This window comes from Papaver somniferum, chromosome 1 (genome assembly GCF_003573695.1).
Source record: "Papaver somniferum cultivar HN1 chromosome 1, ASM357369v1, whole genome shotgun sequence".
Taxonomy (NCBI): domain Eukaryota; kingdom Viridiplantae; phylum Streptophyta; class Magnoliopsida; order Ranunculales; family Papaveraceae; genus Papaver; species Papaver somniferum.
In genome coordinates, this window is record NC_039358.1 from 197684594 (window position 1) to 197696332 (window position 11739).

The 11739-nt window shown below is 35.2% G+C and overlaps 2 protein-coding genes across 2 annotated transcripts; both read left to right on the forward strand.

Moving 5' to 3' along the window:
- Positions 1-7353: 7353 nt before the first annotated feature.
- On the forward strand, positions 7354-10422 carry LOC113357182. The gene is made up of 3 exons (XM_026600510.1): positions 7354-7622; positions 7735-8095; positions 8413-10422. Exons 1-3 carry the CDS (start codon positions 7354-7356, stop codon positions 10420-10422), a joined length of 2640 nt encoding a protein of 879 aa, XP_026456295.1.
- A 161-nt stretch (positions 10423-10583) lies between these two features.
- Positions 10584-11282, forward strand: LOC113357190 (ribonuclease H-like). Its single transcript, XM_026600521.1, has one exon. The coding sequence runs from the start codon at positions 10584-10586 to the stop codon at positions 11280-11282; it is 699 nt and encodes a 232-aa protein (XP_026456306.1).
- The last annotated feature ends 457 nt before the right edge of the window (positions 11283-11739 follow it).

The following is an 11739-nucleotide window of genomic DNA, read 5'->3' on the forward strand; positions in this document are numbered from 1 at the left end:
GTCAAAGTCTAGTCAAACGATCAACTGGTCAGGCATAATGAGTCAAGTCCTATTCAACAGAGTCGACTCAGTCAGACAACTGAGTCAGACAGACTAAATCAGTCAGACATCTGACTGATCTGAAAGAGCACTGATCAGAGTGATGCATCACAACATGCTCATCCAAAGCATTTCTCATAAGATTTCACCAACACATTCCTGCACCTAAATCAACTTCTTATAGCCTCAATCTTACACAATGACGTCTAGTTTGTCATTGTTACAGATCAACCCATTCATTCTTAAATAAACTTCAAATTCCAAATACAATTACAAACTATGTGTACCTGCAATTGCAGTTCCAAGATTTTCACTAAAGAGAATCAACTTAACACTTTCAAACCAACAACCACAACCATAACAAACTGTATCCCTACCAACAATTTCTACAGTTCACATTCTCAGTTCTCAAACTATATTCACTCAGCTTATCTCAATCATCTTAACCACCAACAATTCTAAGCAACATCTATTTCATTACAACCAATCACTCAACCAGTTCATACCTCTTCTAACTCATCTCTCTAAACTTCAATCTACTACTTACAATTCTAGTTCACCTGCAATACCATTTTATTTGTATTCAACAAACCCCCGCACCAGCTCACTCCATACACATCTCTAGTACATGCATCCTACAACATTTTGCACACCACAACCCATGCAACACCTAATTCTAAGCTTACCAAAATTACCAGTTGAGCAAAACTCAGCTGCATCAGATACCACCTGCCTCAATTATCACCTCTGCATCTAAGATCAACAACAACTCCATTCCATCATACTACCACACACATATCTTGTAACTCAATCATCAAAAACAAAAAACCCAATTCCATCCGCATTCTTTGTAATTCAACCTAAAAACTTTAACTTCTCAAATTCACAAATAAACGGAAATCAAAACACTACAAAATAAATTTAACTCCAATATAATAAAAACCCATTCTAGAACTCATCACTTCATACTTAATTCTATGATAACAACTTCAAATAGGAGAAACCCTAAATTACCTTGTTTGATTCTTCTTGAATTTGAATCAACATGTGAATTGACCACCATCACCATCAATTGTTCTTGAATCTGATATACTCTTCTTATTTCAATCACCATCATATAATCTTCATCACCATCTCTGTTTCTCTATAAGCCATAACTCTTCATTTCTTCATGAACAAATCTGTAATATTTAAATAACTTTACCCCGTTCCTCAATTGACTAAACCCACTCCTTAATTCTTCTTATATTCATCACTAATATCGAAGTTCCAGTTCATTTTGAGAAACCCTAGATCATTGATTCATCCTCAAATCCATTTCAGAACAACTCCACAACTTCAATTAAACAACGACCCAATGGTTTTCTTCATCCTTCAGCAACATCATCAATTATACAACACCCAAATCTCAGAAACCCTAACTTCGATTTACAGCAGCAATTCGATATTCCTCTTCCTGTGTTCAATCAAACACATCAGTAACACCTTATCCTTCCATTCGTTTACACACCAAGATTCTTGTGAATCTCTCAAACAAAATCATCCACAATTCATCTCTCGAGCAAGAAAAAACAAGGAAAGAGAGGAAGAAGAAGAAAGAAGAAGACAAGATAATAATAAATTCTCTCCGATCTGGTTTTAGATAAAACCAAATAAAATTATGAAGGCGCCCATGAAACAGATAAGGGCAAACAAGTCGGTTAATAAAAAATGACTATTTTGTCCTTCTTAAGAATCTGATGATTTCTTCTTCGTTCGGTATCCGAATGGCACGTTCGAGTAATCCATTTTGCGTAAATTTTTGAGACCTATTCAATGATACTAGTTTCTTATCTAGGTCATTTTTAGATTAATTTCTGATATTAAAATTTACATTAACTAATTGAGTCATTATCGGCTAAATCGTCTCTTGATCATCTCTAGACCAGTCAAACAGCATTGACGTGCTTGAGGGTCCTTACAGATACGAATAAGGGTTTATTTCAAATATTATGATCTATCCTATCAATGTAATGAAAAGATGTATGCTTTTACGGTTTAATGAATGAAAAACCATTTTGGTCTATTGAGTTTTATGTTTGTTCAATTTTTTTAAAAGAAACAACGAATATAGTTAATATTTTTTTAGTATTTTCAGTGATGTTTTAATCTCAAACGACCTATCCGTTTTGACCAGAAAAACTGAAAAATTCCTATTTACGGTTTGGGTAACAAACCACCACCAAACCGTAAAAAAAAATCTTGTCTAGGTTCTTATAGTTTCCAAGCCATAAACCAGATATCGATTTAGAGATTGTTTTTCTGGATGGGATTTAACAGGTTACAGCAGGATATTCTAGTCGTTGGTTGCGATTCCCATAATTACGGTTACTTACGACTTACTTTGGTTGGTTTTGTATATTTTGTTGTCGTATTCCATCAAGTTTTTCACTTTCCATTCACCAATTCATAATGTTACCATTACATAATTTTCCTAGGTAGCGTTACATTCAATAGTCATACCCAAATGCAAAAAATAAAATATAGAGTAATATACTTAAATAGTCAAGCTTGGTTGAAAATCTCAATAAAATCTTTTGTGATCCTATAACATTTCTCATGCTCAAATTCTTTGCGACGAAAAGGTTGATATCCGACAAGACCAAGACGTCCTAAAAAAACAAGTCAAGGTTAAGTTCGTATTTTATTCAAAACTTACTTAATTAAAAAAATTTGCACATACTCAGTCTATTGAAAAAGGATATTTCGGGACTTGTCGCCTTCACCCGTGCCAAGTGCACTATAAAATCTTCTATTTCTAGGTATATCTCCTTGAACCCTTCCTTTGATTTTTCCATTTTCATTACCATCAATGGAAACAAAGACCATAAATATACGGTTCCATTGAGAATCATCACTTTCTCCCACGTTAATGCCTTGATCTTAGTCATGCTTTCTCACAGTGAGCCCCGCTCATACGATTTCCATATCTTTTTCGGTAGTGTACGGAGTAACCATGTTTCTTCATTTTTTGCAACAATTAGAGGTTGAAGTTTGAGAGAAAGAGAGAGAGAGAAATATATATATATATAGAGAGAGAGTTTTTGCACAACTTTTTTGTTGGTGAAAGGTCATTTTATAGCAAAGAATGACCCACCGGCTATAGTGAAAAAAACTAGCCGTTCCTAAAAAAACTTAACGCATTAACTCAATGCAGTTGCAAATTTACGGCTATGAAACATGGAAATCCAAGACGTAAATCTTATCTCGGCTAGGTTGTTGCCTTGACACAGCCGTAGATCTGATACTACCAAGAAATTTCCCAGTCGTTTTAAATGCTCTTAACTGCAAATTTATCTGACCCCTGTTCAGATTTACGGCTATGAAACATGGAAAGAGTAATTTTTTCAATAATTGGCCATCAGAAACTGTTTTGACTATTACCAAATTAGAATTGTTTTGTTGTTTCATTGGGAGATGGCCGAAGATTATCATGAGGAGGCTATGGCAAGAAGTTCGACCATCATGGTTGCTATCATGTCTTGGAAGAAAGTACCTACGTTAATTTCGACCACTATCATTAAGACCCATGTTTGCAATGTAATGATATTTTCTTTAAATTTTATGCTATGAAATATGTATGCCTTTTCTTTTCAATGGAAAATGTATGGTATTTCCCTTTCCTTAGTTCCTAAGAATGACACAATTTTCAAGAAAGCAAGCCTGCAATTTCATTCAGACCATTACAGTTAGGAATCAATACAAAACCCATCCGTTTGTCAGTTGACGGCTGGGGAAACTTTCCAGCCCAACCGTCATAATACTTCATGGCTGAGAAATCCGGAAGACCTTGCCATGAATCCATAAAATGGTCGGGAAACTAGTAGAACGGCTAGGACCCTAGAGTTACAGCCGTTAGTTGTTCTACATATACAGAACAACTAACGGCTACTCATTTGCAGCTACTTCACAGTTGGGAGTTCTTTGAGTCCCAACTGTTGCTACTTATTTACGGCTAGGTCGAAAAGAACTCCTAGACGTAATCCGCCTAGAACCAGTTTTCTTAAATCCTAAATTCTTCAATCTTACCTATTAAACCAATTTAAAGGTAAAATATATGGTGGGTTTTTGAATACTTAGCATTCTGGAGGACTTAATGGTGTTTGGACATGTTGATTCACCGAATCTTCAATCTTCGTAACAAGTCTATGATAATTTAATCCAAATCATCATGATATTGTCATATCGAGAATCAACCTTAACTGATAATTTTTAAAATCAATGAAGATTCGGCAAAAAAAAATAAATTGATTTTTTTTATCATAGGTTTAGTTGTTTGATTTTGAGAAGAAGAAAATGAAAAAAATGAATTAATTGGCGAATTAATTTTGGCTTTGAAATTTGATTTAGTTTTGGTTTTATGTATAATAATAATCAAGGAGTAGATTTGGCTTTTCATATAGAATAGGTCCCCATATCAGAACTTAAGATGTATGCTAGGTAAGCCCCCAAATCTCAAGAGATTTTAAGTCCCAATAATAAGATTTTAAAATATATTATTCGTAGTATTTTTCTTTTGATAAACATCTAGCATTATTATTGGATGACCGATCGAAGGGAGGGAGTTCTTTCACTGTCACCATGGGGGCTAAAATGTAGTTGCACGCAACATTTTTTCCCCGATTTTTAGTCGATCCAATTGAATAGGAATTGATCGTTTATTTTCAAAATTGATTTCATAATTGGAGTGGTACAATCTCCGGTAAACACCATCAACTTGATCAAAACACAAATCAATAGTCTTTATTTCGACCTAAAAACCTTCAGAAAACCGTCGCCTATTCGAATTTGCAACAATTTTATATATTTCGATCAAATTGGATCAACATTGATCATCCATTAATAAAATGGATTTGTTGATCAAAAATTTGGGGTCTCGTATTATACTTATACCCCATCAAATGGGATCAAATCAATTGATTTCCCCCTCAATTGCTTAAAATTAAACCGAAATTGGTCATGTATTGCGTATTAGGAACATATATGTGTTGCTAAATATTTTCCTTGCAAAATTCAAAGTATTATTTGATGACCGAAAATTCGGTCGTCCACCACACTGCAGTAATCTAGTATATCATAAAAAAAAATCATAATATTTTGTAAGCATTTATACAATCTAGGCCTATCATGGTTATCTATTCTATTATATAAAGCGAACCCCTCAAGCTCGGGTAAAATTTACAATGAAAAAATATAATTCAACAACTGACCAAATCGCCAAGGAAGAAATAAATTTACCATGCATGTTTTGTGCAACACGTGGGACCAAACTTGGGAAGAAATAAATTTAATGGTATAACATGGTCGAATAAGAATTGGTCCGACCCCTTATTCCATTTGTCTTTCATTTTTCCATTTTAATCTATGGAAATGGAATCTACTAGACAGGAAACCACCATTTATAAAGGGGATTCCAGTCCTACTAAGTGTTGATTTCATTTGACCGATTCAACGGTCAGAATTAATAGGATCTTTTTGTCCTATATGCAACGGTATCAGCACTTAGTAGAAATGGTATCCCTTTATAAATCATGTAGGAAACAAGCCATTGTTTGTGCCCTCAAACGGAAAGAACTATCGACTGCCCACGCGCATACGCTCGCATGCTTAACACTCTTGTTTAATATAAATTCGACGTGGGTAGTTATGAAGATAAATCTGGTATAAGTTTGAGAAATTTTAGCACGGAAAATCGTGTGTTTCGTATAATCCATATGATTTTTCTTGAAGCCAAGAGACTGATTTTTTTAATTGATCAGCAACGAAAAATGAACTCAATCGATCCAACGGTCAGAATTGCCATTAAAAGTTTCATTGCAGACCCTATTTGTACAAGTCATCCATCGTGTCTTTCCCGTCCCGTCCCGTCATTGGTTATCCATACTGCAGACTCGGGGTACGAATTATCTTCATCAATGCAATCTACCTTGACTTGAAGTCCCCAAACCTGCTAGTACTTGACAATACACAAGAGCACTTGACTGTGACGGCCTGCTGTTGTTTTTTTCAAAAATTTCAGCTATGGGCCACTCTAAAATGGTTGGAAAAAACAAAGTTTTAGAATATTCTTAAATGCTTTTGTGGGAATGCAAATTCACACCAGAATCAAGGTCAGAATCCAAGGGTCCATTCACTACTTTATTTTATTTATGAATTTTCGAGGAGAATTATTGGATTTCCTCTAGAATAAATTTGGAGAGGAAATGATACAACGTGGGAGTGGGAGTGGGAGTGGGAGTGGGACAGGGACTGGGATGGGGATCACTGTTTTAGGAAAACGATAATCGATAAATTTGCGGGGTCGATAAATTTGCGGGGTCTTATGAAGAAAAAACCTCCTTTACAGCCTACCAAAATAGTAAATACCAGAAGAACTAATAGGGAAATTTTAAAGCATGTGGTTGACAAAGGGAGTTCCCCGCCCCTCCACCACCTCCTCTTCAATGAAAGTTATTTATTGGAACCTAAGATCAACTGCAATGGACGACTAAACCCAAATTTTCAGTCGAGTGGGCTGGTGTAGTGGGACGGACCATCGATCAAAATTTGATCAAAGAGTAAAATCCAGATCAAATTTGGTCTGCGATCAGGACCAAATCCAAATATAGTCGGGCGTTGATATAATCTCCGCTACACATCGGGCGTTGATATAATCTCCGCCATTTATCGGGCGTTGATATAATGTACGCATGAAACGGGGCGTTGATATAATGTACGCATGAAACGGGACGTTGATATAATGTACGCCCGATGGGGCGTTGATATAATGTACGCATGAAACGGGCGTTGATATACTTAACGCCCCACTTTCACAAATTTTCAAAACTTACATGGGGCGTTGATATACTTAACGCCCCATTTTTTTCTTTTTTCAAAACTTACATGGGGCGTTGATATACTTAACGCTCCATTTTTTTTTTTTTTGTTTGTGAAGCGTAGAACAATACCAACGCCCCACTCGCGCGTTATCTTTACCAACGCCCCATTCGGGCGTTATCTTTACCAACGTCTGATCCAGGCGTAATGTTTATCAACGCACGACCAAATATACTCTTTTCCCACTACGCCACATGACGGACTAAACCCAAATTTGGTCTTTTTTTTTAGTCTTTGGTCTTTGGTTATACTCGCACCACTGTGGACGCTCTAAGGGGCTTTAAAAGACAAAAGACCAAAGATAAACTCAAATCCCTTGTTAACATCAATAATCTTTTTTTTGTTTGGGTTGTTGAACCTAAGATTAAAGCAACAAAAAATATTATTAAACTTCGTGATATGAGTCAAAACATCATTCATAATTCTCTTGATGATAGTAAAGGTAACATTTGGCTTTTTTGGAACTGTTCTATTACACCTCCAGAAGTAATAGCTACTTCAAAACAATGCATTACTGTTGAAGTTGGTGGAGTTTTATTTACTGGAATTCATGATACAGTCAATAGAAGGGAACTCCGGCAAGATCTCTGTGACATTAGTTTACTAAACAAACCATGGTTGATTTTGGGTGATTTTAATTCTGTTCTATCTGTGGATGAAAAAAAAAGGTGGTAGAAGTCTTCTTCCTTCTGCAATGAGAGATTTTAATAATTGCATTGATTTTTGTGAACTTATACAAGCTCCAAAATCTGGTCTGGAGTTTTCCTGGTGTAATGACAGAGTGAGAACAAAAAGAATTCTCTGCAATTTAGACAGAGCTTTCTTTAATTTGAAGTGGCTTGAAACTTTTAACGGTTGGCACTATAAAGTAGGATCTAGAGGTATTTCTGACCATGGCCCTATTATTGGATCAAATACTGTGATTCCTAGAGCTCTCAATACTCCTTTTAGATTCCAGAGAATGTGGCTTTCTCATCCTTCTTTTATGCAAGTGATTATTGATTCTTGGAGTGAAGAAATTTCAAGCAATCCTATTTATATCTTCATGAATAAGCTGAAGAGACTCAAAAAGATTTTAAAAGCTTGGAACTGGGAGGTTTTTGGTGATGTCAAAGCTAACTTAGCAAAAGCTGAAGAAAAAGTTTTAGAAGAGACTTTAAAATCAGATAATGATCCAAACGATATTACTCTTTTGAATAATTTAGTTACATCAAGAGGATAATATGACATGGTTGCTAATAATTACCATACATTCTTGAGGGACAAAGCTAGAATTAATTAGATAAAAGAAGGAGATATAAATTCCAAATTCTTTCATACAAGCATAAAATTGAGCCAAAGCCAAAATTCCATTGCAAAATTAGAAGATAACTCTGGTAATATTATCACTGATCAGAAAGGAATTGCTGATAATCTTATTGATCATTCAGTAAGAAATTTGAGTACCAAACTGTGCAGATTAGAGAATCAATCTTTGATGTTGTTCCTCAGGTTATTACATATGAAGATAACTCCCTTCTTGATGGTCTTCTAGATGAAAATGAAATTAAAAGTGCAATCTTTGATCTCAATCAAGACAGTGCTCCAGGACCAGATGGATTTACTGGAATTTTCTATAGAGCTGCTTGGGATACTATAAAAAAGGATCTGGTGGAATCTATTCATTACTGTTGGAAGAACAACATAATACCCATTGGTATGAATTCTAACTTTCTTGTCTTAATTCCAAAAATTAAGGGTGCTAAGTGTGCAAAAAATTTTAGACCCATTAGCCTCAGTAATTTCTGCTTTAAAATCATTACAAAGATTATTACTATGAGACTTACCACTATGCTTCATAAAGTCATTTCTCCACAACAAAGTGCATTTGTAAAAAATAGGAACATTCATGATCAGATTCTCCTAGCATCTGAGCTTGTTAATGAAATGACCACTAAAAGAAGAGGAGGTAACTTAGCTCTTAAATTAGATATTTCACAAGCATATGATACCATGAGCTTGGAATTCTTGTATAGAGCTATGAAGAAGTTTGGTTTTTCTGCTATGTTCTGTAAATGGATTTTGGTTTTACTCAAATCTTCCAAGATCTCAATTATGTTAAATGAAGGGCCTATTGGATTCTTTGGTGTTGGAAGAGGTCTTAAACAAGGTGATCCACTTTCACCTATTCATTTTATAATTGCTGAAGACATTCTTAGTAGAAATATTCACTATATGATCCTTAAGAAGAAAATTCAGCCTATGATAGTTAGAAATGGTATGCATCCTTCCCATTTATTATTTGCAGATGATATTCTTCTATTTTACAATGGTGGTATGAGAAATATTACAAATCTGAGAGCTTTACTAGTTGAATACCAAGCTGCAACTGGTCAAGTCATTAATACTGCAAAGAGTAAGCTCTTTATCAATGGTACTTCTGACTCAAGGAAAAGACAGATTGTTGACTTCCTTCAAATGGATTTATCTACCTTTCCTGATAGATACTTAGGAGTGATGCTGGTGCAAGGGAGGGTTAAATCTTGTCATTTATGGCACATTGTGGATTATATGCACAACAGATTTGCTGCTTGGAGTGAAAAATTCTTAAATTTCCAGGCAAGATTAACCTTGGTAAAACATGTTTTATGCAGCATTCCTATTTACAATATGTCAATTTATAAATGGCTAAGGAAGATTATTGATGCTTGTGAAAGAATAATCAGAAATTATTTGTGGTCTCGTAATGTAGAAGATCAAAAATGTGTTACTCTAAAGTGGGAGAATGTTTGTACTTCAAAAGAAGAGGGTGGCCTTGGTATAAGGAATCTTGAATACCTGAACAAACCCTTTCTTATGAAATTTTTATGGAGAATGAAGAAATCAAATGAGGAATGTGATAAATTTTTCCTTTATAAATATACTGACAAGAATGGAAATTGGATCACTTATTACAAGAAATCCTCTGTTTGGCCTGGTATCAGATGGGTGATTAAAGAATTTGATGAAAATACTCGATGGATAGTGGGTACTGGTGAGAAAATATCTTTGTGGAATGACAGCTGGATCTATGAAGAACCTATCATTAAGTTATTCCCTAACCATCCTTTCATAGCCTCATACCCATTCTTAAAATTCAATACTTTAATTGTCAATGGCCAATGGTGCATCCCTGCCGATTTCTTACAATTTTTCAATCACCATCAATTGCTTATTCTTGATGAAGGAGATGACATTTTAGTTTGGTGTAATAGCCATTCTGGTTGTTTTACTGTCTCAGAAGCTATGAAGAAAATAAGCTCTCCAAAACCTAAACTGTACTGGTACAAGAAAATTTGGGCTGATGTAGTTCCACCTTCTACTGCTGCTAATATTTGGAAGATTACCAGAGAGGTCTGCCCCAGTGAAGAAAATCTGGAAAAAAGAAAGAAAGAGGATTTCAATTTGCTTCAAGATGTTTACTCTGCCACAATGAGGAAGACTCCATGAAACATATTCTATGGAATTGTAGTTTCAGTCAGAGACTTTGGAGCTGGCTAGGAGGTATTTTTCACTATAAAAACCCTCTTTCCTTTGAAGATTCTTTAAAACTTTGCAAAAGTTCTAGCCCTGTCATAAAAGAGTTATGGATTGTCTGCTCCTTTACCCTCATGGTAGAAATTTGGTTCATGAGAAATGCTGTTTTTTATGAAGAGGAAAAGCCTGATTATGTTAAAATTCAAAACAAGATTAGGAAAATGGCTCATGACTGTGAATATATAATGCAAGGGAAAATGTGGGGCTCAACTGCTGAAACTGATATTATGCATTACTTCTTAATCCAACATAGAATGCTGAGAAGGGTTAGAAATACAATGATATATTTCTCTCATCCTGGTGTGGATGAAGTTCTTCTTTGTTGTGATGGTGCCTCAAGAGGCAACCCTGGTACAGCTGGTTATGGGTTTGCTGTTAGAAATCATAATGGAGAATTCGTTTATGCAGAAGCTGGAGGCTTGGGTATGACTACTAATTTTATTGCAGAATTTGTTTCCAGCATCAGAGCCTTTAAATGGGCCTTTGAGAACCAGCTTTTCAAAGTCATTCTCCAATCAGATTCAAAAAGCTGCATACATTCTCTTGAGCAGCAGAAAATTCCTTGGTTTCTCCTTACTAGGTGGCAGAGAATCTATAAAAGATTTCATTCTATAAATTACAGGCATGTCTACAGGGAGATTAACTTCGCAGCTGATCATTTTGCAAAGAAGGGAGCTCAGCTTGGTAAAGGGCATAAACTTTGCTTTGAGGAAAGACCTAACAATTTGGTTAGAATGGAGGTCCCTGGCCATCCTTGTTACAAATTTGATTAGCTTGATTTTTCCCGAATCATGTTTTTTTTTCTTTCTTTTGTTCCTTTCCTTATTTGGGTTTGTATTCTCAAACTTTTATATTTCTTAATAAAAGTTTAGTTTTTGTCAAAATAAAATAAAATAATAATAATGATAATTACGGGACCTATTTTCAACCTTCCCTATCCTAATGATAAAGTGGTTGGGGGAGAAGTATTGGATTCCTTCGGGCGAGAAATATTTCAACGTAACATGATCTCTTTATTCCTTTGAATTCTGCAACAGGGGAGGACATGCTTTTTGGTCGACATATATTTTTTTTTAGCTTATTAGTAATGGTTAGTACTTGGTACGAGAAAAGTACACACACAGTGAAGTTCGTGGGAAATCAAAAGCCCTCATGTCGTCGGGCCTGTGCTCGTGCAGGTGGCAACGATAACCTAAAGTCTTTCTGTTGGAAAAATAAAATAAAGAAAAC